The 26,071-nt window shown below is 41.5% G+C and overlaps 4 protein-coding genes across 5 annotated transcripts; 3 read left to right on the forward strand and 1 right to left on the reverse strand.

The window, feature by feature from the left end:
• The first annotated feature begins 765 nt into the window (after nt 1-765).
• LOC127781308 (mitochondrial carrier protein CoAc1) lies at nt 766-4,545 on the forward strand. Its single transcript, XM_052308248.1, has 7 exons — nt 766-1,889; nt 1,989-2,074; nt 2,167-2,377; nt 2,590-2,719; nt 3,461-3,645; nt 3,735-3,866; nt 4,050-4,545. The coding sequence occupies exons 1-7, from the start codon at nt 1,716-1,718 to the stop codon at nt 4,152-4,154; spliced, it is 1,023 nt and encodes a 340-aa protein (XP_052164208.1). The 5' UTR covers nt 766-1,715; the 3' UTR covers nt 4,155-4,545.
• Nucleotides 4,546-4,981: 436 nt separating this feature from the next.
• Nucleotides 4,982-10,595, reverse strand: LOC127781318 (uncharacterized). 2 transcript variants are annotated; one of them, XM_052308268.1, is made up of 5 exons: nt 10,460-10,595; nt 9,560-9,733; nt 8,792-8,929; nt 5,715-5,876; nt 4,982-5,474 (listed from the first exon to the last, which is right to left on the reverse strand). In XM_052308268.1, exons 2-5 carry the CDS (start codon nt 9,708-9,710, stop codon nt 5,137-5,139), a joined length of 789 nt encoding a protein of 262 aa, XP_052164228.1. In that variant the 5' UTR covers nt 9,711-9,733; nt 10,460-10,595; the 3' UTR covers nt 4,982-5,136. The 2 variants fall into 2 exon arrangements, with proteins under 2 accessions (XP_052164228.1, XP_052164220.1); XM_052308260.1 differs by having other exon boundaries at nt 10,456-10,595.
• Nucleotides 10,596-16,098: 5,503 nt separating this feature from the next.
• Nucleotides 16,099-18,864, forward strand: LOC127764072 (uncharacterized). The gene is made up of 3 exons (XM_052288900.1): nt 16,099-16,415; nt 18,126-18,225; nt 18,484-18,864. The coding sequence occupies exons 1-3, from the start codon at nt 16,145-16,147 to the stop codon at nt 18,554-18,556; spliced, it is 444 nt and encodes a 147-aa protein (XP_052144860.1). The 5' UTR covers nt 16,099-16,144; the 3' UTR covers nt 18,557-18,864.
• A 2,977-nt stretch (nt 18,865-21,841) lies between these two features.
• LOC127769297 (heat stress transcription factor A-6a-like) lies at nt 21,842-25,035 on the forward strand. Its single transcript, XM_052294840.1, is given in 3 exon segments — nt 21,842-21,980; nt 21,983-22,374; nt 23,846-25,035. Coding segments are annotated over 3 exon segments (1,185 nt in total). The 5' UTR covers nt 21,842-21,934; the 3' UTR covers nt 24,593-25,035.
• Nucleotides 25,036-26,071: the final 1,036 nt, after the last annotated feature.

Here is a 26,071-nt window from a genome sequence, read left to right on the forward strand (position 1 = left end):
CCGTGAACAGTGTAATCACACGCTAGCACAGTGACATAAAACCCACATGATGATGTTCTCAATACATCGCTCTCGCTGCATGTGATTCCTATGAGGAAAAGGGATTACCGTTGCTTCAACAATTTTACCCGCCGTATTTGTAGACAATGTAGATTGTAACGGTTGCCTGGCAGGCTGCCACCATGTAAAAAAGGATTATTATTCTTATTTATTTAGAGTGTCAGTTCTACGGTAAGAGATGGTTTGCTATTTGCTAAGACTTGATACCACTACTTGTAATATACTCCCTCCATCCCTAAATGTTTGACACCGTTGACTTTTTTAAATATGTTTGACCGTTCATCTTATTCAAAAACTTTTGTGACATGTGTAAAATTATATGTATACATAAAAGCATATTTAACAGTAAATTAAATGATAGGAAAAGAATTAATAATTACTTAATTTTTTTTAATAAGACGAACAGTCAAACATTTTTAAAAAAGTCAACGGCGTCAAATATTTTGGGATGGAGGGAGTAATACACAGTAGAACCTATACTTCGATAAAAAGATTATCTTTAGTACCCTCTACTTTAATTCACACATTTTAGATCCTCTCTCATTTTACATCGCTGTCGCTGCTGCCTGCGATTCCTGCGAGGAAAGGGTGGGGGAGTGACTAGCGTGGTTGCTACAGCGCTACACGTTCGCGTTTTGCACGCGGAACCGCCCCCACCTTTCTCCCTTTCCCCTTCCTCCATCAGCAGCAGCAGCAGCAGCACGGGCCTGACCGTGACCGTCCCCCACGTCGTCCTCCCCACACACGCGATGCCAGTACGCCACTGCCAGCGCGAAACAAGCAACACACGCATTCCTCCTCCCGATTCGCTCGCGGCCGCACCGCACCGCAGCTCTCCTCCTCCTCGGCGGATTCGATCTCGAATTCTCGAACTCTCTCGATCGAACCCTGTGCCCTCTGCTCCCCGCAAAATCCTCCGCATTTGATGAGTAGTCCTATCACTCTTCTTCCTCCCCGCGCAAATCCTCGCCGCCACTTGGATGCCAGGGAGCTCCACCTCGCCGCCGACCACCACCACCACCACCCTTCTCTCCTCCGCTCCCCGCCGCGGCGCCTAGGCCGCTGCCGCCGCCGATGGGCTAGGAGAGGAGAGGGATCGCTGCCTCCCTGCGATCGCCACCGGGGGAGCCGGACCCTCTCCGCGAGATCTGGTTAATTGATTTGCCTACTACCAGTATTCCGCTAGATTCTGGATCGATTCCTCTCTGTTGATGCAACCACTGTACAGTTGTTGCTTTCCTTGATGATCAGAAGGAGCTGGCGATTTCGGAGGTGAATGCGTTGTTTCATATGGGTTTGCAGCTTATGCTACAACAGCTATCTCCGATTTAGTTTATTACCTTTGGGGAGCGTAGAGATTGGATTCCGCTTTGCGTTTTCCTCTTTCCTGCGAGATTCTAGCTTATCCTTCGATTAAACCTATTCACGCGGCTATTAGCGCAAGTGGTTAGGACGGACGCAGACTAAAAAAGGTTAGGTTATTAGGGATTTGGTTTTCCATTTGGATTGCCGATTGCGGGAGCATATCCTATTGGGAGATTCCGGCACTGTAAAGATATCCTTGGCAACTGAGTTGATTTAATGTTAATGTTAGTGGTGGTGGGGAGGGCAGATAATACGCATTCTGATCTGCCTGTCAAGTTGGGGGAGAAGAGATGGGTTCCTCACAGGAATCCACTTTTTCCTCCGCCTCAACGGCCGCGCAGGTGAATGCCTGCGCGCTGGACTTGCTCCCGGTATACGCCAAGGAGCTTATCGCCGGGGGTGCAGCCGGTGCATTCGCAAAGACTGCGGTAGCGCCGCTGGAGAGGGTCAAGATCTTACTGCAGGTTTGAACTGCTCAGAGTTCCATTTCATTATTATGTGGTAGCTGAATGACATCTTGGCTTATGCCAATTTCTGAGTGTACGTATGCTGTTGCTTTCTAGACCAGAACTCATGGGTTTCAATCCCTTGGTATCCTCCAATCATTGAGGAAGCTGTGGCAGTATGAGGGAATTCGAGGCTTCTACAAGTAAGTTACATGGAGAAAATACCTTACCTCAGGCTCTGGCTGCTCAATTTAGTATCTTAATTTTTATTTCGTGTTACTTACTGTTCATGAAGGGGGAATGGCGCCAGTGTGCTTCGGATTGTTCCATATGCGGCATTGCATTACATGACTTATGAGCAGTATCGGTGCTGGATATTGAATAATTTTGCTCCATCAGTGGGTACAGGGCCTGTGGTTGATCTATTGGCTGGCTCAGCCGCAGGTGGGACTGCAGTTCTATGTACCTACCCATTAGACCTTGCTAGGACAAAGCTGGCATATCAGGTATTGCATGCCCATCCTAATGCTTTGTTGATTGTCATCTTTAGTAGTCAAGAATCTCTCTCAGTAGAACTATCACTGAAATTATTCGACAATCAGCATTAGTAGTTCGCTAGTATTTTCCAGCAAATATTAGTAGTTTCTGTGATGCCATCCTTGCTAAGGAGCCATTGGCCATGGATTGTATGTAATAATTTTCTTCATAATTGCTCTAGGTTTCAAATGTGGGCCAACCTGGCAATGCTTTGGGAAATGCTGGTAGACAGCCAGCATATGGTGGTATCAAGGACGTTTTCAAAACTGTTTACAAGGAAGGAGGCGCACGAGCTTTATACCGTGGAGTAGGTACGTCCTGTCTGACAACTCCCTTTGCTATGGTTGAGGTTAGCATCTTTAGGTTTGTTAGTGTGAGCGTAACATAATATCATATTTCTTCTGATCTGCTGCATTGTTGCATAGTCTGCATAATCTAGTGCTGCGCATGTTCTGCAGCTTTCTTTAGACTGCATCAAGGAAGAAATCAAAATGAACAACTGATTGTACATGAACCTATGTTTTCTTTTTGGTCATTTTGGGCACTTATGCCCTTCAAAAAACAATGTGTACTACAAAAAGACGAAACACATTTTGCACAATTTTTTTTGCTGGCACACTTGTTCCAACATGTTGCACATCTAAGGATTTTCTAAGTAAGCAGGCAGACAAACCAAAATAGGTTCATATCCACATAGGACCTAAAATCCACCTTCTGTTTCAAGTTTTCTGTTCAGCAAGCTCAGATTAATGACCCATAAGCATGCAGAATTGCAGTGTATTCTAAAACAAAGGCACCATCGTTTAGTCACCTTCTAGTTCCAATGAATCAAGACTCTATTTTGGTGATCTAAAAGACAGTTGCCAGGATGCCATATATGACTGTAGCTTACAATAAATTAACACCATTTGTATGCTGAAACCTTTGTATATGAAATTCCTCGTTATTGTGGTTACTGTACTAGAAGGGAAAATTTGTATTGAGATATTATCTTAGAATTTATTTAGTCCGTGTACAGTTGTGTTAAAATTTTTTCTTCTAATCAATCTCAGGCCCAACTCTGATCGGTATCCTACCATATGCTGGACTAAAATTCTATATATATGAAGACCTGAAATCGCGAGTTCCAGAGGATTACAAGAGATCTGTTGTATTGAAACTCTCTTGTGGTGCTTTAGCTGGTCTTTTTGGGCAAACCCTCACTTATCCACTGGATGTTGTCCGAAGACAGATGCAGGTACAAATTAAACTCTCAGTCAAAGATAATCTGTGCGTTATAATTTAGATTGCAATGCCTGATTAATTCTTCACCTGTCCTGCGTTCAGGTTCAGAATAAGCAGCCCCATAATGCGAACGATGCCTTCCGTATAAGAGGGACATTTCAGGGTCTAGCACTCATTATTAGGTGCCAGGGGTGGAGGCAACTCTTCGCTGGCCTAAGCCTTAACTATGTGAAGGTAATAATCCCAACTGAGTTTCCTAGAGAGAGAAGGCGAAATAAAAAAGGAAGTGTACTAGGTCGCTTTTATTCTGTTTCAGTTATGTGCATCTATTGAAGAATAGGGACAACAGAGATGCTCATTTCAAACTGATCTTAAATATGCAGTGATATCCAAAATATGAACTTATCATGTTTTCAGGTCGTCCCTTCGGTTGCTATTGGTTTCACAACATATGACATGATGAAGAATTTGCTGAGAGTGCCACCCCGAGAGAGACTTTATCAATCGTCTGGTAACGCATGAAACGGCACTGGCCTAATTGTATCAGGACAAAGTGAATTCAATAAACTCCACCCGGTGGCGTTGTATTTTCAATCATAAATTCTATCGCTATGTTGCATAGGAGGGAGATAAGTCGTAATTAACTGTTTGATTTGTAAATAATGATAGTCATTTGAGTTACTGTAGACTTGGATAAGCTTGTGTATTGAATGTGCTACCTGTATTATACAATTTGATCAAATGTTGCAACTGAGAGTACCCTGCATGGGTTGTACATATGCTAGTATTAACCATAATTAGAGATCCCTTTTCTGTATTTTCTACTTAATACATCAACTATTTGTAAGTAATATTTTGGAAGCAGAGGTCATGAAATATGAAAGGGTAAACACCATGTGGCTCTTAAATTTAATCAGCCTCTGGAGCTTCATTTGGTTGATTTTCTCTTTGGCACTTCCAGTTCTTGTCTGAATAGATGAATGGATGATAGATTTATCTGATTTTGTGATAATATTTAAGGTTACAAATGAAACCTGGGAAGTGCGCCCATGATAATGTAAAAAAGGAACAGGGCGTAAACTAGTTGCCACTGAAATTCAATCACACAATCTACACATCATTTAGAGGAGTAATAAATAAGGAAATGGTTCAGTGTTTTGTTAATCCACAGCTTCAATTCAGACCATCATTCTAACCAAAGGAATTGCATTTTTGTTCTAAGCACAGGAAGCCCTTTTTTAAAATAAATAAATAAATTCTTTCATTCACATAAATAAGATCAAGCTCACAAGGCTAACAAGAATTTCACAAAGTACTCTTTGACATACATCCATCAACACATAAAAGGATAAAACACCAAAAGCAGACAATTAACTCTGAAGAAAACACACAAACTGCAAACTGTACACCATCCCACAATCCCATGCACATCATTCTTCAGTCTCCAAGAACACACACACAAAAACAAAAAAACAAAAAAAATCCACATCATTTTCTTCCAAGCTTAATCTTTCTTCTTGTTCCCAGGGTTGCAGCACCTCTCAAATATCATGGCAAAGAAGCCCTTGAAGTCGAGCCGCTTCGACGGATCATCCTTCTCTACATCTCTCTTTGATTCTTCAGGCTTCTCTCCTGCTGAAGTTTCAGCAGCAGCAGCCTCATTGGGAGTTTCAGCTGCAGCTCCTTCTGTGTGCAGCTGCACAGCTGTGACAACGGCCTGAATCTCTTCCACAGCTTGTACTACCACATCTGAATCTTCAGACTTGCTGGCAGAGGCGCCCTCGTCGGCCCTTTTCGCAGTCTCACCTTCCTTTGCCTTCTCCTCAGATTCATGTTCCTTATCTTTTGATCATGTGTAAAATTATGGGAAAAGATGTAAGAAAAGTTAATATTCAGGTTTTGGATGTTCAGATTATACACAATGCAAGTGCTTCTATAGTTCTATTTGTGACAATGAGATGTGCTTCCTTTTTCGGGAATACGCGTAAATAATGAAATGCCTACTTATCATGCAACCATATAGTTGTCAGAAATATGATTATCCTATCCTAGGAAATAAGACATCTCAAAAGAAAGATTTACCATGTTTTCCCAGATGTAAAGCATGAGCAAGGCTGCTGATGTCTTCCTTGACCTTGTCCAGCTTCTCCACCACTTCTGGGTTACTCTTCACTTCCTTGACCTTGTCCATGACTTTGGTTAAGGCTTCCATATCTTTCTTTCCTTGTTCTTCACTTCCTTGCTCTGTGAAAATTCAACAAGAGTTCTTATCAGGGAATGCTATGTGGTCAGAAGAGTAACAGAAAAGCCTATCCTTAGCATTTTAATGTCAGGAACATCACAAAAGATTCTTCAGGTTTGTCAATTGCATCTGCTAAGATGACAATAAGAATGTTACTACTGATACAAAAGACGCTTGTTTCTGACTGCAATTTTCAGGAGCATAGAAAACATGGCGTATAGATTGGCCTCTTGTTATGCTATCAAGAAACTGCAAAGCACAATGTTTGCATATATAAATTCAGAAACAACATATATAAATTCTAACTGGGTATGAGAATTCATGGATAGTAAGGAGGTAAACAAGAACTGAATTAAGAAGTGACTGGATAGAACAAAATTCCTGCAGAACTTATATGACAAGAAATTCAGACAAGAACTATAATCAACAACAAAGTGGAGTGATCAAGAATCACACTCGTCCTATGTTCTTCCAAATCCTCTAGCAAAACCCGATTTACTGTATCAGCGAACCCCAATCAAGCAATCATCATTAATCAACACAAACCAGGGTGAGAACCACCCAGTCACAAATAAAATTGAAAGGAAAGCACTCTATGCTTCCCAAATATAAGCAGGAGAGTCCAATCCCCTTACAATCATGCAGTCAAAGCGAAGTAAAAGAAAAGGAAAACAAAGCTTGCAAGAACAAAAATATCTCATCTTACGTCTTGGATCAATCGAAGCAAAGAGAAAGACAGTCATTTACCAGTTCAAAGCTGCTGATTAGATGGAACTGAAGCTTTGGGATAATCAGGGGAAGCTAAGCAGAGCTGCAGAAGAGAAGACTGAAAGCTTCAAGCTTTCAATGTGAATGAGAAGACAGAGAAATTCTGAGCTGTTGGTTTCGGGTCTCTGTATAGGTGCACTAATGGAGCCCCTTGATCTGGATTAAAAAAGGCTAATGGTGCTGTATGATATATATATACAGACAGAATACAGGAGCATCATACATGGTAGGGCAGTTGCTGGAGAGTGACAGCTAAATTGACACCGGCAAATTGCAGGCATTGATTGTGGTTGGTCGAGGATGATTTTGCAGTGTGGCTTGCACGATGTGGTTTTGACAGAGTGTCATTGGCTCATTGCTCCAACTGGCTCAATCAAATACCATAAAGGATGATGCTTTTTTATTGTTATTATTTTATTTTCTCTGAATTTTTATTTGTTTTACTTGATCCTAAGAGAACCTAAGAGAAGAGCATGAGGAATAATAGTTGGATCCTGTGCTATTTAGGATTTTGTTTTCTGGTTTCTTGGTTGGAAATTGGAATAGTTGAGCTGAGTTGAGGGTTTGGTTGTACTAAGGTCAACCTAATCATCTGTCACATGGAGGCCAAGGAAGGACACAAGAACATGTTGCTTGAGCTGTAATTGTCTCTTAGGAATTTAAAATAAAAATATATTTCCTGTATTTAGCTAGCAATGATCTTTTGGGTATGAGATGTGTAGTGAATTAGTTGTGATTCTTTTGTATGAACAGCTCTCTTTATGGACAAAAGCAAAGCTGGAAAATGGTATCAGGTACTACTTCCTCAACCACACATGCCCAACATCCCAGATAATCATTGTGCACAAAAGTAGCTTTTACTTTGAAGTAAAGCTAAGTAATCCTATAGGCTAGGTGACCTATTCTTCTGAAGCTAGGGAACTGCAATTCTGCAAAAATGAAGGAATACTCAAATGCAAACCATAATTTGGTCTCTGGACACTCCAAATAGTAATCCTACATGTGATTATTAGAACTTAGTCAATTTTTCTCATAATTTTGGTTGTTAGTCATTTTCCATGTTCACCTCTGCATTTTCTCAGATTTAAGCATCTGGGTTTTGCTGCACAGTTCATCATGGTTTCATTGGAGAACAACCAGCCTGTGTTCCTTTGGTGTTTCCCGTGGTTTATCTATTTGAACCAAAACTTTTCAGTCATTTTCTATTGAAAATGTGTTACCTACTGATTCTCATGATCTGAATCAAATGATCAGTGGAAACTACTACCTTCTAAGGGTGTATTCGGATGCCCCCTTTTCCCAACCCCTCTCACTCGTTTTCTGCGCGCACGCTTTTCAAACTGCTAAACGGTACGTTTTTTTGTAAAAAGTTTCTATACGAAAGTTGCTTATAAAAAAAATCAAATTAATCTATTTTTGAAAAAAATTAACAAATACTTAATTAATCACGTACTAATGGACTGCTCCGTTTTCCGTAAATACTGTTGGGGTTGGGAACCCAAACTTGCGAACAAAGCCTAAAAGAACCATCTGTTATGTCTTCTCCTTCTTTTTTTTTTTTTTGGCTAATTACATGGTTTGCGGATTTCCTACCAAGGGGGCATACATATCTGAAAAGGATATCTCACCTAATAAGGGAAGTTGTATGTTGATGCAAAGATTAGGTAGCTCCATCCATGATCTAGTGGTATTTATCACGTTTCAATTTTTTTAGGGGACTATCACATCCTAATTTGTAGAACAAAAGCATCAATCTGTCATTTTTCCACTTTGTATTTTACGGTACAGTGTAAATCTTACTGTAGATTTTTTTTTTGGGGAGCTAATCTTTTCAGTGCCAAGTACTTTCAAATACCCAATGTATTATTTTTTTTGTTGAACTTAAAAATTGGTTTCAGTCTGTAATTAACTTTTATGAATTATTGTGCAGGGTCCAACTGGAAGTTGAAAGTTAGAACCACGCCAACAACTCATTCTTTTTCTATTTCTCCATGCAAAACAAAGAAAAGAAATCAATCTAGAACACCTCTCAAATACAATTTTGTAAGATGCAGGACTCTAAAGTCACTTTAATTTTTTTATTATAGATAATGGGAAGAATTTCATTGAGAAGAAGTCACTCTGAATTGGGTGTAGTGCTGTAATTTACCTAGTTCCTTGGACTGGCTGGCCTCTGAATGGCCTCCAATCTCTTTGGCTTTCTCAAGAACACCAGATCCTCTGCGCAAGATTGCTCCGATGGTTGTCTTCACATCATCTTGAAGATTTTCAGCCTTCTCTCCGGCATCTATCGATCGATTTCAAAGGTCAGGGACTCATGACAATATTGAAAGTACAACATATGATCTGCTGTCCATTAGGACTTTGAACAGCTAATGTGAAGAAATATGCAAGGCACGAACTCCTTTTCATTTCAATTCTGAAACCTTTATTTACGCAGAAAGAAAAAGAAAAAAAAAACTTCATCTCTGATTAAGTAGTGCATTCTCTCTTCTTTGATTAATTATTACATGTTCATGTGGGTATCAGAATTTTTCTTGTGTTGGTGTGTAGCATATTACCCACTATAAAAAAAAGTAATATTAGCTGTTCTATTTTTCTGTGTTTGATACTTTTTAAGGGCATTTGCATGTCTGTCTCAGGACGTGTGCCAACAAAATGTCAGCGTATTGAGTTGGTAATCAAGCAATCTTACTATCCAAGCATCTGTTAATACAACAACATGCACAGGCATTCAAAGTTCAAAACCAAATCATTCATATTTCCTTATTGTTGTCAAAACTCTTACATGCTATTAATGTCAGATACTTCCTATCATGGCTAATACTTGAACTCAAAAGGACGAACAGGTTTGTTTCAACATAAATAGCATTCCTGTAAAGTAGTTCTTTTGCTAAAAATGAATGGAATGGCTAACCATTCTTTGCTGTCTGGAGAGTTCCTGCAAGGGCACCAAGTCCTCCCTTGGAACTGTCGAAAATGTTCTTCCCGCGGCTATCTTTGTCCTTCTTCGACGACGATCCATTGGAGTCCTTCACTTTCTTTGAATTCTTCCTCTGAAAAAACATCTTGTTTTGTTCTTCCTCTTGCACTACAACAGTTCATGTAGAAGGGATAAAATGTAAGCAATCCACCAGAATCAGATTCAGAAAATCAAAGAGATGACTGTATATTTGTATTAACTCTTGATATATTGTTGTTGCAATCGCCAATACCTATCGCACCATCTGTCAAATCTAGTTATCAATTTTATTGCCTAAGATTAATTTCTTTATTTCTTAGAACTGCCTGGATCATATTCAGAACAGCCATGGAATGCAGTTCATGCTAACTTCAGCACTGCCAAGCTCCTTCATCTGAAAAAGTATATAAAACCCAGAAATTTCTTCAATTCATTCTAGTTTTTTTTTTTTTTGCGAGGTTCAATTCATTCTAGTTCACGTGTTGTTTGGACTAAGAGAGAAGAAAATGGACCACACATGGTGGTTTTGCAACATGGTTTCTACAGATTCATAACTCAGGCCAATTTCTTCCTAGTTACTGAAATTTTGAGGGAGGAATCCCAACCAAATGTGCCGAAACTATTGCAAATGAAGAAAAAACATGGTCTAATCTAATCAGGTGACCAAGAACAACACATATGCCCTTAACTCATGGCAAACAAACACCTAACAAACTAATCATTCAACCGACCCAGCTAAAAACTCATTCATTCCACTAAACTTTCAGGGTAACACAACAAAAACAAAAGTAAAAAAGAAACAAGACAAGAAACACAAGCATGTGAGCATGTGGGGCATATGCATATCTTACCTACCTCCCTTTGATAAGTTGATATGAGCAGCAAATGGAGAGAGAAGTTGCAATGGAGATGATGAGAGCAGATGAGAGAAGAGAAGAAGACAAGAGAGGAGATATGCAGAGGAAAAAAGTGTTCCTCCTTTTATGGAGCTGTTTAGTTGTTGCCACAATTTAAGCTAGTCAACAGGTTACCCTCAAGGCCTCAACCAGCAACCATTTAGCCTCTAATTTCTTGATTTTTTTTCCCTTGGCTATAACTTGCAGAGCTGAACATTTCATTTCTTTATTAACTCGACAACATGAGACCAAAACTAATTGGTTTCTGTTTAATTTCTGATATTGTTGTAGATATGTCATCCTGTGTTTTGACTCAACCAGCACAACTAATCATGTTTATCTGAGAGAGGTTGTTGCACCAAAGAAAGATGAACACATGCCATGCAGATTATATCTTAAGTATTTAAGTAAAAGAAAAATCGTAAGTTGAATCTGAAGTGTTACACAAGGAGTCCCCTTGACCTATCTTGTACACTTTCTTTTGCTTCTGGCAGCTGCACAGACAATTGAACCAGTCTTCACATATACGGATATACCTCACGTGTATCTTGAGAGTTTGATGTACCTAAATTATCTTATCCTGTCACTTCATGAAAAAAATTCATGTTCAGATACAACCTTGGATCATTCAGATGCCAGAAATGATAAACCCGGACAAATTATTGCCCCAATTTTCAGAAACATACACCGCTATATGAATTTGTCTGTCCAGTTTGATGGAATTCTGGTTTGTTATTCAGAAACAGCACCTCTAAAAACACTGAAAATGACAGGAAAAATGTACATTTTTGCTGCAGATTTCATAGCCAAACAACTCATGCTCCAAAGATCTCCCCTATTATCAGAAAACAAAAACAAAAACAAAAAAGAAGACTATTCCTGATTGACAGAAACATCTGAAAATTAAGAGCGATAGGAACGGCCGGCGCCTTAAATCGAGATAATTAAGCAGGAGCAGATGGGGGATGAGAGAAGAACGAGCCGGCAGACAGCTCACGACGCTTTTAATTAGCTAGTAGCGAGAGATTAAGACCTGCAAAAACATCAATTCCAATGGATTTAACGAACACGAGGAAGAGGAAGAAGAAGAGCCATCATCATTGCTCGTCTCTCGCGGCCAATCGGAGGATGAACACGTTTATGTCGGTTCTTGCTGCGGGCATCAAAATCAAAATCAGAAATTTAGCGAGCCATCGATGGCATGTGTGTCATCGAGAATTGGTGGTCCTCTTTAGTCCCACACAAAAATTTTACATCCTATCACATCGGACATTTGAACACATGCATAAAGTAATAAATATATGCTAAAAACTTAACTAATTGCACAAATTACAACTAATTTGCGAGACAAATCTTTTAAGCCTTGCTACATGATTTGACAATGTGATGCTACAGTAAACATTTGTTAATAACAAATTAATTAGACTTAATAAATTTGTCTCGCGGTTTATTGACGGATTTTGTAATTAGTTTTTTTTATTAGTGCCCGCACACCCCATGCGACACCCTATATAATGCCCGATGTGACACGTTAAAATTTTACGGCCCTAAATCTAACCACCCCGGATTGATGCTGACATCTTTTGCTTCCTAGTCTACAGTGATCGATTTCCTGATACTAATTTAATCAGTATGGATCGATCGATCGAACAAATGGAAGAACAGCGTCGATGTGTCACTGAAAATGCGGCATATTTTTCAAATTCCATCTGTATCTCAGAAGTTAATGCGAGTTGATTACTTGAAGCAGACAAGCTGTAATCGTCATGGTTGTTCGGTAGCTGCACGTAATTAGCGAAGGTTTAATTTGGGTATAGTAGGATGCGTATACGAGGAGCGCGTGCGTGCACGAGTGGATAATCTTAGCTTAGCTCCGTGATTTCTTCTCTCTTTTGTGTTGCATTTAGACCGATTATTAATCCGGAAAACCTATATCGGATTAACGTTAATTTGATTCCCTCGTAGCAACTGGAATATGCTATTTTCACCATGCACAACTCTCGTTAATTTGTAGAGTACTAATTTTTATGCTTTGTTCATCGATGAATTGATTTGTATATTCTAGCGCTGACCTAGCATGTCACTAGCACGAAAATTACCGTTGACGAAGTATTTATTACGCAACCCCTTTACTACTTCCTCCGTTTCACAATGTAACACTTCCTAGCATTATCCACATTCATTTAGATGTTAATAAATCTAGACATATGTATGTGTCTAGATTCATTAACATTTATATGTATGTGGGCAATACTAGAAAGTCTTACATTGTTAAACGGAGGGAGTACATCCGTAGTACAGATGGGTTACATAATATTTACAAAAGTGGAGACGTGGAGTGAGACTCTCTTCTCATTCATTCCTTAAGCACCAAATGTACAATATGAGCGTCCCTCTCCTGCTTATATAGCCTTCTTTTATATATGAAAAGTTTCGGTGTGGACCTAATTAGTGTATATAGGCTGGGTTTTTTAATAGTATTTTTCTGATGAGTGGTCACTACATGTACTTTATTTCATCCTATACCAAATATAAGTCGTTTCAAACTTCTAAGTCTTTGCTAAACAGAGGTTATTTTAGGACTTTTAGGATCCTTTCCATCATTAAGGTGGGGTTACGGTTTCTAAAATTAATGTTTGATTTTAAATTTCTTGTATACTATTATCTTTATAGCAATAAAATCATAAACATAGGAAAATAATTTGAAATGTCAATCCAATAACACTATTTTATCAAATAATATTTAAATTATATTAGAACATTAAAAGAACTTTGTTATTGGGACGGGAGAGTACTTATCCGACTCTTTCTATTTTTTTCAATGCAGAATAAGTAAATAGAGCAATGGTTATTTTTTCATTGATAGACAACTTTACTCATCGACAACAAGACGCCCTGGTGGCTTTATCAATCTCAAAATATGTTGGCCCAGTCTTTCGAAGGTGCTTGAAAACTCAAGTGCCATTAATTTGGTTTTGGTGATTAATGACAAATCCAATTATATGAGACTAATGTTTTTATAAGTATTTCTTTGCCTAGTCTCATGTGGATATGAAAGTGAAATTTGTGACAGCTCATTCCCAAACTTCATGTGAGTTGAGATATAAACGTTCATTGATGGTGGACCCAAATCACAAGGATGAAATGCATGGAGATCGAGCTATATGTATCACTCTTTCTCTCCATGCACATATTGATATATTCATATATAATATTTTCATGTGGTTGACATATGCATGTGAGACTAATGTTTTGTTTGAGTCTTATCGCTTGTTTAGTTTATTTACGTTGAGGACATGGAGATGATGAAGATATGCTTTTATTCTAATATCTATATTTGATAAATGCCTTCTTTTTTTTATAGGATAAGCTCCCAATATTTTATCTCTATTTATGCATACTCTTGCTTCACACAATCATTCTGTATGCATACATTTAGGGGGAGAAAATTCTATACCTTAGTTATACATGCACTTGATCCAAATTATTCACTTTCATTTAATTGAGGTCTTTATATATTTGAGTATATCACATTTGTGGTGTTGATTAATACTCATCACTTATTCATCTCATTTTATATACGCGATCGGTTGGTCAACATGTGGAAGTTGCCAACCGAATCATTGAGACTAATAATTTTATAGTTGAATGAGAGAAATAGTTCCCAAGGATTACAGAGGTGTTGATGCTCAAGTGATGTCATTACACCTAAAAATACCAAGAATGACAAAATGGAGATATTGAAGATGTGGGATATGAAATGGTTACTATGGCAAGATGGTGAAGGCAAGCAATGCTTGGTCGCGATGGACCATGCGGCGGTGAAGGGCAAGCAAGGGGCTTGGCGCCGAAGAACCAAATCCGGTGGTGAAGGCTGAAGGGTGAGTGACAGCTTTGTCATGATGGACCGTGCGAGACCATTTGAAGCTACAAGTAACCGCATCAATCATTTAAAGAATATATGGTGAAACGATTTTGGCGTTGGCGTCCCTTAAGACAATGAAAGGAAGATGGAATGAATGCATTTCTATTAGTACAATTCTCTTACTATTTAAATTTAAGTATATGAATGCCATACTATCAAGAGGGATGCAACGTCGATGTGTTTGTATGTGTCTCGATGCTCAAAGTGACCTATCATAGTGCTACCTTGAGAGAACTCTAAACTTTAACCTATTCTTTAAGTAGTTTTAGACCTTGTTTTTGGTTGAGTTGGGTAGTCCTCTGAGTGAGCTTCCATAGAGTCCAAGATCATAAAAAACGGACACCTGAGCAAAAAGTTATGGTTATTTTACTCTGTGCTTTTCAGAAATTCCGAAAAATTATCGGAAGTTCCGAAACTGAGTTTAGCTTCTGTAAATTTTCGGAAGTTCCGAAAATTCCACTCTTTGCCTCCAACGGCTAGTTTTGAGAGGCTCGGGTACATAAACTCATCCACCCCTCCCTTGAGTGGCTGTTGTTCTTGGGGAGTATTAGACACATCCAAAGCCAAATAGACATCCACATTTCCCTACCTTTGTGGTGCCTCTTTGTGAGAGGGATTTGAGAAGAGGAGAGAGTTGGATTGAGAGATTGAGAAGTTGAGAGCTAGTAAGCTTCACTTCATAATTTGAGCACTCGAGTTCATAGCAAGCAAATCTTCGATTGTGTTTGTTACTCTTGGGGACTAAGGTCTCCTAGACGGCTAGGCGTCGCCGGTGAGCACCCAAGGTTGTGGTGTGCCACGGAAAGTTTATGAAGGCTTCGATTTCGCCTCAGCAAGGGAAGAAATCAAGAGTGAAACCGAGGAGTATATTTGTGCTACCTCATGAGGAAAGGGTTAAATCAAGAGTGAAACCGAGGAGTACATTTGTGCTACCTCATGAGGAAAGGGTTGAAATAGACCCGACCCTTGTAGCTCCTCAACGGAAAACTTCGGAAAACAAATCACACGTCTCTTCTCTTGGTTTGCACATTTTTGCATTCTCTCATATTGTGCTTGAGCTTATTTTTACCCAATCTACTTGAATGCTTAATTGATTTAGTTGGTGACCTTATATCTTGCTTAGATACCTTATTTGTCACATTTTGATTCATATACATTTTGTTTGTTTGAGGTACAGGTTCATAGCTAGTGTTTTATTCCATTATCCGCCTAACTTTTCGGTTGAGACCGGAACTTCGAATCCCATACTGGATGTTCCGATTTGAATCAAAAGTTCTCATCATTCCAATATGCTATGAAGTTGTGATAGTTTTTAGTAACGTCTATTCACCCCTCTCTAGGTGACATTAAGGTCCTTTCAGTGCTTAAGAACTGGTTGTAACCGCACGTTGTGAGCAACTATGTTTTTTAAGAAAAAAAACTATTTTATTTTCTTAGTTGTTTTTACTGTGTTTCTTAATCTAAAGCGACTATTATTTGGCACCGGAGGGAGTACTAATGTCATCCCGATAAATTTACCATTTTCTTAAGAAAAAAAAAGTCACACAGTTAGGCCACTGCTATTGGTTGGGCTTGTTTTCTTATTTGGGCCTAGCTAGCTAAAGTGGGCTCCACTCCACACAGTCAATTAGGCCCATTTGGCCCGAGACCAGTTCACCGTTAGCTCGAGCAGAAAGTGGGGCGGATGATAAGTCGACCATTACCGTCAGGTCCTCGGCAATGGCGTCGGCGAAAACCCTAGCGCGGGCGGGCTCCTCCCTCCTCGGCCGCCTCCTCGCGTCCCCGTCTCCCCTTCGCGCGGGGCTGCCTCCGGCGTCGCTGCTCTCCAGGATCCAGCCGCTCGCCCCCCCGTCGCCGCCGCCGCCGCAGCCGCGGCCGGAGACGACGGTGGAGGCCTACGAGGCGCAGGCGGTGGCGAGGCTGAGCTCGCTCCCAGGAGAGATCTCCTTCCCCTGCGGCCTCCCCTCGCTCCGGTTCATCATCGACGACGGTACGGTCCTCTCCTCCCTTGTTAGAATGGCCGCTGCATTGATTGGGTATTCGGATCGTGCGTTAGTTTTATTCTTTTTGTTGGATCAATGGTGAACGGGGGATGTATGGGGGGTGGTGTTGTGGGGGGGGGGGGGGAGAATCGTTACCATGCCATGAGCATATAGTGCAGGAAATTACATAATGAGTTGAAGCCGGTATCTCATTTCGACAAAAATGCTTGCTCTGTGTGGTTTCAGTCGTGTTGGTGTGCTTAGATTATTATGTATGGTTGAGGCCTGGAGGAGCATGCGGGAATAAATTGGGATAATATGTTAATGGCATGGTTCGTGCGCCTGATTCAGTGAGAATGTTTGGGAAATTTGGTTCATTTGCTCGATGCTGTGAGAGTGGTTTAGGAATTTTACATTGGTTAATGTCCCTTGGTTGATTTGGTGCGTGGGCAGCCTAATTCTCTGCAGTCTGTTTACTGCTTAACTGTTGCATTTGGTCTTGGCAACTATTTTATTGCTTGGAGTTATTATGAGCTGAGAAGATGTCGATGGTTTCCCCTTCTGTTGTATATCATGCAATCGTGTAGTTATATCGATATGATAAGTTGTGCAGTTGTTCGATCTGGTCCACTAGTGTTATGGAGTATTTTGTACTTGTACATGTGAATCATACAATGTACTATGGTTGAGGCCTTGCATAGTGTGCACAGCCACGAATGAATGAATTGGGATAATATGTTAATAGCATGCTTCTTTCGCTCAACCGACTGAGGGTGTTTACGAAATTTGCTTCACGTGCTCGATGCTGTTAGTGGTTTCGGGATTTTACTTTGGTTAATGTTCCTTGGTTAATTTGGTGTATGGGCAGCCTAATTCTCTGTGATCTCTTTACTTCTTAACTGTGGCATTTGGTCTTGGCAACTATTTTATTGCTTGGAGTTATTATGAGCTGAGAAGATGTCTATTGTTTCCACTTTGTTTGTATATCTCAATTGTGAAGGAGTTGCCATCAATATGCAATTGTGTTATGTTTTGCACATGTGAATCATAGAATGTACTACTGTCTGTTGTTCTCTTTTATTGTTAATCTATAACATGGACCAGGCCTGGACCAACAGCTTTATGAAAATAATAAAAAATGACTTGCAGTATCAAATGATATTGCTCATATTATAGTTTGGCGAATTACCCTCAGATTTTACTTAATGATCACCATGTTATGCATGAAAGCATGCAATAATTGTAATGCAGTATATGGTATTTTCAATCTCATGGATAGTTGGATGCAATTTCTGTAGCTTGAATGGCAACCAGAGATATGCAGAACATTTCACAGTTACCCATCAACCAACCAACTCAAATTTAACATACATAACAGTAATAGAATAGAAAGCTTGTGGAGCTTAAATATTACTGAACTTATGAAGTTGTGGTTTAATTACTTCAAATCTAAATTCTGGCCATATATGTTTTGAGAAATAGTGAAGTACTCATATTTTGCAATATGGGTTTAACTGCATGGTGGCATATAATATTATTTGTTGTATTTCTGCTCAAATTGTGTCTTATTTGTTACATGAATGCTACTAAAATGGCTAGGAAGTTAGCTTCTAGGAGTATGATTGTGATCTGGTGAGCTAAGACGAAATGGTTATTTTCGTCGGTTAGACTGGCTCCATGGTTTCTAATTTGTTTTTTATTCATTTTGCTCTTATTAGGAAAGGATCCTGTTGCTAACGAACCCCTGGAGCTACTTCCAAAAAGAACTTATCAGCCCAGTACCATCAAGCGGAAAAGAACCCATGGGTTTCTTACACGGTATTGATTATCTACTAATCTGATTAAACTTTCCGTCATTTTGCTTGTGCAAAGGCCCCTGCGAAAGATGCCATGTTTCCCAAGTTAATATCATTCTCTTTTGTACTGCATAGTTATCGGACAAAATTACTTTTGGATACCAAAATCCAATCACACCACCAGTGTTAGTTTTGTTGGTATTATCTGGAACATAATTGTGGTTCAGATGCTTGTGTGTTCAGTGCATTGATATTCCATTCTTTTCATTTTCATCAACAGAAAATCAACCAAAGGTGGGCGTAAGGTGATTGCGCGCAGGATCGCCAAGGGCAGGCACAGAATTTCAGTGTAACAAAAGAACCCATAGCTTCCCCTGGAAGTTGGTTCTTCTGCAGCTTCACATCGTCCGTTCCATGAACATCTAAGAGCTCACAGTTTCTGCACGCTTTACCGCCCTCACTGTGGAGGGACAGCTGCAGCAGAAACAGTAGTGCCATGTACCGAATTATCTTTACGAAATAAACTAGGCAATTGGACTGATTGGCCACATCCATGGCTACTTAGAGCATCTCCAACGGCCTTTTCAAATCGGACTCTCCAAACACCTATATAGCTAACTCTCCATTTGATTTGGCTATTCAAACTAGTTATTCGTTCCAACAGCTTCTCCATCTACACTCTCTATAATAAGTCTATGACACTTAGGAACCACGTGTCAGCCTCTACTATCTATTCTTCTTCCTCTTTCTCCCCTTCTCTTCTCCCACTGCTGGCGATGATGTCCACGCGATGCGCGGTGACCAGCATCGGTGACAACGGAGCTGCAGAGGAGGGAGGGAGGAAGGAGGCGTCGCCATGGGCCTCCTACGCGCCGTCGTCGCCGAGGGCCGCCTCCTGCCGTCGTCGCGGGCGGCGGCGTTCCACCCGCTCGCCCCTCCTCGTGCCTCCCCGCCTGGCTCGCCGCTCCTCTCTCTCTGCCGTCGCCGCGGTGCTACGGTCACCCGTCGCCGCCGCTCGGGACACCGTCACCCCCTAGGAACTGAGCTCCCGCCGCTCCTCTCTCTCTCTCTCTCTCTCTGCTGTTGCCGCCGCTCGGGACGCCGCCCTCATCGGCTTCGCGGTGATGCCATCGTCCTCGTCCACCCCTTCGCTGAGCCCATCGACCGTTGGAGCACCCTCCCCTCGTCGACCCGATCCCTTTTCTTGGATACGCTCCACCGATGCGGCTCTGCCATCGGCTCCAAACAGAGGAAAATGGTATGGAAGGTGGTGGGACCCACAGATGGCAAGTGAATGGCAAGTGGAGTAGGCTGGCCAAGTTTGGCTAATGAGGGAAGGAATTTGGCCATCCGGATAGTTTGGACAGTGGGATGAAGAGGCTGTTGGAGTGTGATTTTTGTTTAAAATGGCTAAATTTTAACTTGGAAAGTAGGATGAAGAAACTGTTGGAGATGCTCTCTGCACAATCGCAGCTGGCAGGGTTCAACTTCAAACAGCCGTCTGTGTGCGCTTCTTGGCTGTCCTAACCACTGCCTTCTGTCCTTGAATCCATTTCAACCATTCTTTTGCTAGTAGTTTATTCATGAACACTAATCGTGATCTCTCATCTGGACGCCATGCTGAGCTTTGCTTGTTGGGTGCTCTTGTTCCCTGCGTATCCAACCAGGATTATTTTATTTTCAGACTGGGGAATGACAAGCAGAAGAGAATTGCAAGCCGCGGACTCCTGTTGCCGATGAATTCGTCAGGGAATTCTACACGTACCCTGCCGCTTCAAAAAAACCATTGAAAAAATATAAAAAAAAAATACTTGGGTTTGATGACTAACCGGGGATGGAGTCGCTGCCTGCGCGGCGCATGGCAGGTTGTTGTTTGGCTCTGTGCCTCGTTGGCTCCCCTACCCTTGTGCGACGTGGCTGTAGCCTTGTGTACGTGGATGCTCCGGAGGCGATATACCAGTGTGTGTGCCTGCCGCGGATGACTTGCCGGAGAAACCGTGCTGCACTCGAGATAATAAAGCAGACAAGCAGGTGTCAGCTAGACGGACTAGTTGTGAGCTCGCACGTGTCAGCTAGATTTATTTGTTGTTTTGTTCACCAACTTTGGAGGGATAGTATAATCATGGGCAGCCCCATCCGTAGAGAAAATTTAGAGGATTTTAATTCTATATAAAATATTTCTATAAAGACCTTCGAATGAATCTTATTAATTTCTTTAAAATTTGTATGGAATGGATGATCTTAAAGATTTTGAAGAAAATTAGTGAGAGCTCTAACCTCTTAGAAGAATTTCTTCGAGTTTATCTCTCTCATCCAGTTCATGTGTTTTTTCTGGGTTTATCTAAATAATAATTATTGTTTTTTCATAATCTTCTATTTGCACTTACATTTCTGTAAATTTTCTACATTTTTTTTCTGTTTCTTTATTTTGCTACTTATGTGTTTCAAAGGGGTCTAAAACTCATTGAAAATTTAAATGGTTTTTGGCCTAGCCATGAAAACATCTTCAAGATGTGTAAGACAATACCATAGTTCTCTCTTTTTTTTTTCTATTCATTCTTCTTATGACTAGATGTTTCTATTTCTCTTATATTATCTCTCATCATCTTGTTGTTAGTTTATCACCCATAATTTTAGGACCTAATTTTAAGTTGATTTTAAAGTTTTTCATCGTATGCAACTTCATTCAATTTTCCACGGCTCATCGGTGTTAGCTCAAAGTATCAAAGTCGAAAATCATGCCATTGGCCACATTACGATAGCCATATGAGCTACTCCGTACGTGATAGCCACTATGCTAATCTCAATATTAGCTACCCGGGCTGATCGAAACCGTTCGGTTGAATTTTTATATTACAAAAAGACATATCGGTATTTAAAAGCATTCTACAGTTTACCAGTCCCTTTACCAAACCATTATATTTATGCACGTTCTTGTAGACGAGACACAAACACTTATATTTTTTAAAAAACTGGCAACCTCTCCGTAGTCCGTACCATCATCTTCTTAAAACTGCCAACATCTTTTCTGTTTACATGCTTCTTTCTCAGTATGTACTACCTCCGTTCCAAAATAAGTGCAGCCGTGAAAATCCGTGTCCAACGTTTGACCATCCGTCTCATTTAAAAAATTTATGAAAAATTTTAAAAAAATTAGTTACACATAAATTACTATTCATATTTTATCATAAAAGTTCTTCAAATAAAACGAACGATCAAAGATTGAAGATAAATAGTGTAAACCTACACTTACTTTGGGATAGAAGGAATATTTGTATAAACTACTCCCTCCATCCCAAAATTAGTACAGTTTTACACTGTTTATGTCTAAAGTTTAACCGTTCGTTTTATTTTAAAATAAATTTATGATTAATATTTTTATTGTTATTAGATGATAAAATATGAATAGTACTTTATGTGCGACTAATTATTTTTATTTTTTTTATAAATTTTTTAAATAAAACAGACGATCAAATATAGGACACGGATACGTACGACTACACTTATTTTAGAACGGATATGGTATCAAAGTCACACTCATTATCTGGAGAAGTTTTCTCGTCAACACTTGCTAGTAGTGCTCACGAGCGGCAGGAGGAGGGGAGGGTGGGTGAGTCAGGTGGCAATGTGTGCCCTCGTGTTAGCCATGCATTGCCACCGCTTTCCCCCCCCGTGGGGTTAACCAACGGCTTTCTCTACTATTATTATAGCGGAGGCGAAGAGCGTGTCAAATGCTTAAACCCCAAACACCTCGCGCTCGCCGCGCCGCGCATCCCACATGGCGTCCTCCTCCTCCTCCCTCTGCCGACTACTCATCCCCAGGCCGACCACCCGCCGCTTCTCCAGAGGAGGGGAGGGGGGAATGGCGGCGGCGCCGGTGAAGCGGGAGGTGAAGCCCGAGGCGGGGGAGGGGTGGGGCGGGGGTGATCTGGGGGTGGTGCCGCCGCCCCGGCCGATGGAGGGGCTCGGGGAGGCGGGGCCGGCGCCGTTCGTGGCGAAGACGTACGAGATGGTGGCGGACGCGGGCACCGACGCGGTGGTGTCGTGGGGGCCCGGCGGCTCGGGGGCCTCCTTCGTGGTGTGGGACCCGCACGCGCTCGCCGCCGGCGTGCTCCCGCGCTTCTTCAAGCACGCCAACTTCTCCTCCTTCGTCCGCCAGCTCAACACCTACGTACGTATCCCAATCTGCCGCCCCCTCCCCACACACCGCTCTGAAATCGCGATCTGTTGTTTGCCCCTAATCGCAGTTTTTGTTCTTTCTGTGAATCGGTGATCGCTGATCGGTCTCGTGTGCTTCTGTTTCCGTGTAAATTGAATCGTTGATGCTGGTGAGACAATAGTTGTTAGTTGATCGAACATGATAGATAACTGATTATGAGAATGAAATTTTGAAAAGGACTGATACCAAATTCGTGGGAAATCCTTACTGCGTTTCCGTACTAATCAAGAATCGTATCATGTATGAACTGGTACTGTCCTATGCTGTGGTTTGTTCGTGTCCACGAATGCGCTCGCATAAACAATAGTCCATTCATCGTGTTTTGTCAAAATTGGTGATGATAGCAGGAGAATTCTATTTCAAGTTTGACCAGAATAAAAATCATGCCTAAATTGGTTAAGATTGGACTTGAAATGGTATAGAACCATCCATCCCCTGTATATGCAATTTTGTTCCACCTCTAGTTTAGGTTGTTGCATACTAGAAATTTTGTCTTACCAAGAAATTGGAATCCTCAGCCATGTTTTTTTGTACTATGCTGAATGTTCAGTGATGGTATACTTGTATTGTACGATGCAAAGTCATGCTAGTTACTTGCATCCATCTGTACTACGGGACAAATGTTTGTCTTGGTTTTTAGCCCCTTTGTGATGATGCACTTGGATTGGATTTCATCTGCTCCACTGTCACTAGATATGACCTATGTTCTGTCTGTTCACGTTGCAATCCAAGATACTGATCCCTAAAATACTTAAAGTGGATAATATTCCTTCTTGTGGGCATTACAAGTGTCCAGGTAGCTCGTATGTCGTACTCGAAATCTTGAAGTCTTTTCTACCACTCTGAAAGACCAAATACCTCATGACCTGTCCATACCTTTAATGGTTAAAAGGGAAAGGTGATGGTAACATGATCTAGGTGAACTATGCTCCCCCACCTTTTCTTTTGTCTTTTTTGATGATGTGGAGCTCCGTGCTTTTGTACATACATGAGCTTATCTGATTCGATGAGCTGCAGAAGTACAGAACAGTTACCTTGTTCTTGCTACCACTAACTGCATCTAGCAGTGTGTTCTCGGTTCTTTGGCCTGTTTGTGTTTATTGCTAATGGCACCACCATTCTTGCTGTTTTGATATTATCTATATACTTTTCTTGATGTAAATAGACATTTCATATCAGGCAACTGAACCTTCTAGCTTCTGGGTAATGCTGGTCCTGTGGTTCAATGGTAGAAGACAGAAGTGAAATTGCTAGTTTAATATCTGATAGACTAAAACCATAGACTGATTCTTTTGTTAATATGCGTATACCTACCATTGACAGTTTTCAATCCTTAAATACGGCTGACTTTCTAGACTGGGTTTAGTTCCCTGCAGCTGCTTCTAGAAAAACTTACCGGCCTCTACCTGTTGTTGCTATGCAGGGGTTCCGAAAGGTCACTCCAGATCGGTGGGAGTTTGCAAATGAAGCATTCTTAGCTGGTCAGAAGCATTTGCTGAAAAACATCAAGAGGAGGCGTGTTTCCAAGCCTCTCATGGATTCACAACTAAGAAATAAAACCAGTGTTGTTTTTGGACAGCCTGAGGCTCCTGGTGAGGTTGTGAGCTTGAAGAGAGACCGTGCAGCCCTCAGAGCTGAGGTCATCATGCTTAAGCAGCAGTACAACGCCTGTAAATCTCAGCTCATTGCCATGGAGGAGATGGTCCGCAACATCGAGAGAAGGCAACAGCAGACCATCAGCTTCTTTGCCAAGGTACTCACCAACCCGGTTTTCGTGCAGCAGGTTCTACTCAACTATGTGAACAAGAATGGCCTAAGAGGCACCGCGAAAAGACAACGGCTGATGGAAAACGAAGAACAGCATGCTGATTCGCCATTGAACAAAGGTATGGAAGCTGCATCTGTGATGGAAGCTGATGTTTCTCCAGGGAGCACTGGCTGTGGCACAGTTGGGAAAGTGGAGACCACTCCAATGTGCAATTTCCAGAATATTGAGAATTTGTGTGATGATGTCTGGGAAGAGCTGGACGCCTTACCTGAAACTGGAATGGAGCAGGAAGACAAGGCTGGGATTGGCTCCTTCGATGTCGAGGAGTTCGTCGGAAGGCCTTGTGGTTGGGTTGATGACTGCCCATACCTTGTGGAGCCGATGCAGTTCGTGGAACACTAGAGGCATGAGAAGAATACAATCTGTCCTTAGAATAGTGGAACGTGTTTATAACGTCTGAATATCTGTATATCAATTACCCACTTCGATAGAAGTCTGTACTATGAATAGCATAAGCTCCTGGAACAGAGCTTAAATATAGAAAACGAACACTCTCAGGTAATGCAAGCCAGGAGTTTGTAGGATTGAAGATTTGTTACTGTAAATTCTGCTGGGCGCAGCAAAAAAATCGTGATGTTGATATACAATACTGTCTCGGCAATGTAGCCGAGGAAAAATACGAATGCCAGTCTTATCAATGCGAATACTTTATACTGTTAAGTTATTAGAACAGGTGACAATATGATGGATCTGCGAATTACAGAGATAATTGTTCCTATGTGTTTGTGTTTATGCAACTTCGCTGCAAAGTTTGCTGGTATTATTATTATTTCTTGAATATAAAATGTCCACCCATTTTTACTCGGAATAAGTTCACTTTAGGTCCCTCAATTTATCGCTCAGTCTGATTTTCATCCCTGATACGCAAAACCGGATACAAGGCATTCCCCAACTTACAAAATCAGTGCACATAAAGTTCTAAGGCGGTTTGGATGACGTGGCGTCTATGTGACTTTAGGTCCCTCAATTTGTCGTCCAGTTTGATTTTCATCCCTGATACGCAAAACCGGATACAAGGCATCCCCCAACTTAAAAAATCAGTGCACATAAAGTTCTAAGGCGGTTTGGATGACGTGGCGTCTATGTGACTAGTCTGACTTTGTCTTTGTCCTGCGTGGTAGTGACGTGGACTAGGAGTGAAATTGATTTTTTTTAAATGTGGGTCCCACATGTCAGTCAAACAAAACATCAAATTAGTAGGGCCCACATGTCAGTGGGTCCCACCCTCCTCTTTATCTCCACGGATGGTGACGCTTCATCCCTTTCTCTCCTGGCAATCCCTCCTCCCTCCTCGAGCTCCCTCACCAGCGGGTTACCGTTGCGCCCGGAGCTCTTCGGTCGCGAGGCTCGCGTGATCTGGAGCAGGTGGTTGGTGGCGGCAATCACCGTCGCGTCCGTAGGAGGCGGCAGCGGTGGTGGGAGGTCCACGGCGATGGGGCTCAAGGAGGCAGCGACGGCGACGACGTAGATGGAAGGAGCTCAAGGGGGCGGAGGCGGCGGCTACTGGGGACGTTTGCGGACACTTCTTTCTCTGCAGGAGGGAGAGAAGAGGCGGGTGGGGGAGGGGGAGATGAGATCTACGTGAAGAAGCCGGCAGCGGCGGTGAAGAAGTTGGCTGTGACGGTGACGACGCGGGATGAGACATCGTGGCGATGTCGATGTTGTTTATGATGGGGTCGGTGGTAGGGAAGTGGTTCTACCGAAAGGCCACCGTGCGGTGCGCCGACGACAATTCTTCGTTTCCTTTCATTGCTGTACAGTATAAAGATTGAGCTCGCTGCAAGGGGATAACAAGCCCGGGGTCCCACCTGTCAACAGGGC

Source organism: Oryza glaberrima, chromosome 1, assembly GCF_000147395.1.
Source record: "Oryza glaberrima chromosome 1, OglaRS2, whole genome shotgun sequence".
Classification (NCBI taxonomy): Eukaryota; Viridiplantae; Streptophyta; class Magnoliopsida; order Poales; family Poaceae; genus Oryza; species Oryza glaberrima.

Bases quoted from the DNA above. Each gene is read 5' to 3' on its own strand.
- LOC127781308 (XM_052308248.1), top strand. From the start codon at position 1,716: ATGGGTTCCTCACAGGAATCCACTTTTTCCTCCGCCTCAACGGCCGCG. The intron at 2,378-2,589 runs GTATTGCATGCC...TAATTGCTCTAG, and splicing joins GGACAAAGCTGGCATATCAG to GTTTCAAATGTGGGCCAACC. The intron at 3,867-4,049 runs GTAATAATCCCA...TCATGTTTTCAG, and splicing joins TAAGCCTTAACTATGTGAAG to GTCGTCCCTTCGGTTGCTAT.
- LOC127764072 (XM_052288900.1), top strand. From the start codon at position 16,145: ATGGCGTCGGCGAAAACCCTAGCGCGGGCGGGCTCCTCCCTCCTCGGC. The intron at 16,416-18,125 runs GTACGGTCCTCT...TGCTCTTATTAG, and splicing joins CCGGTTCATCATCGACGACG to GAAAGGATCCTGTTGCTAAC. The intron at 18,226-18,483 runs GTATTGATTATC...TTTCATCAACAG, and splicing joins ACCCATGGGTTTCTTACACG to AAAATCAACCAAAGGTGGGC.
- LOC127781318 (XM_052308268.1), bottom strand. From the start codon at position 9,710: ATGTTTTTTCAGAGGAAGAATTCAAAGAAAGTGAAGGACTCCAATGGA. The intron at 5,877-8,791 runs GTAAATTACAGC...GAATTTTCACAG, and splicing joins CAGCCAGTCCAAGGAACTAG to AGCAAGGAAGTGAAGAACAA. The intron at 5,475-5,714 runs GTAAATCTTTCT...CATGATCAAAAG, and splicing joins TTTACATCTGGGAAAACATG to ATAAGGAACATGAATCTGAG.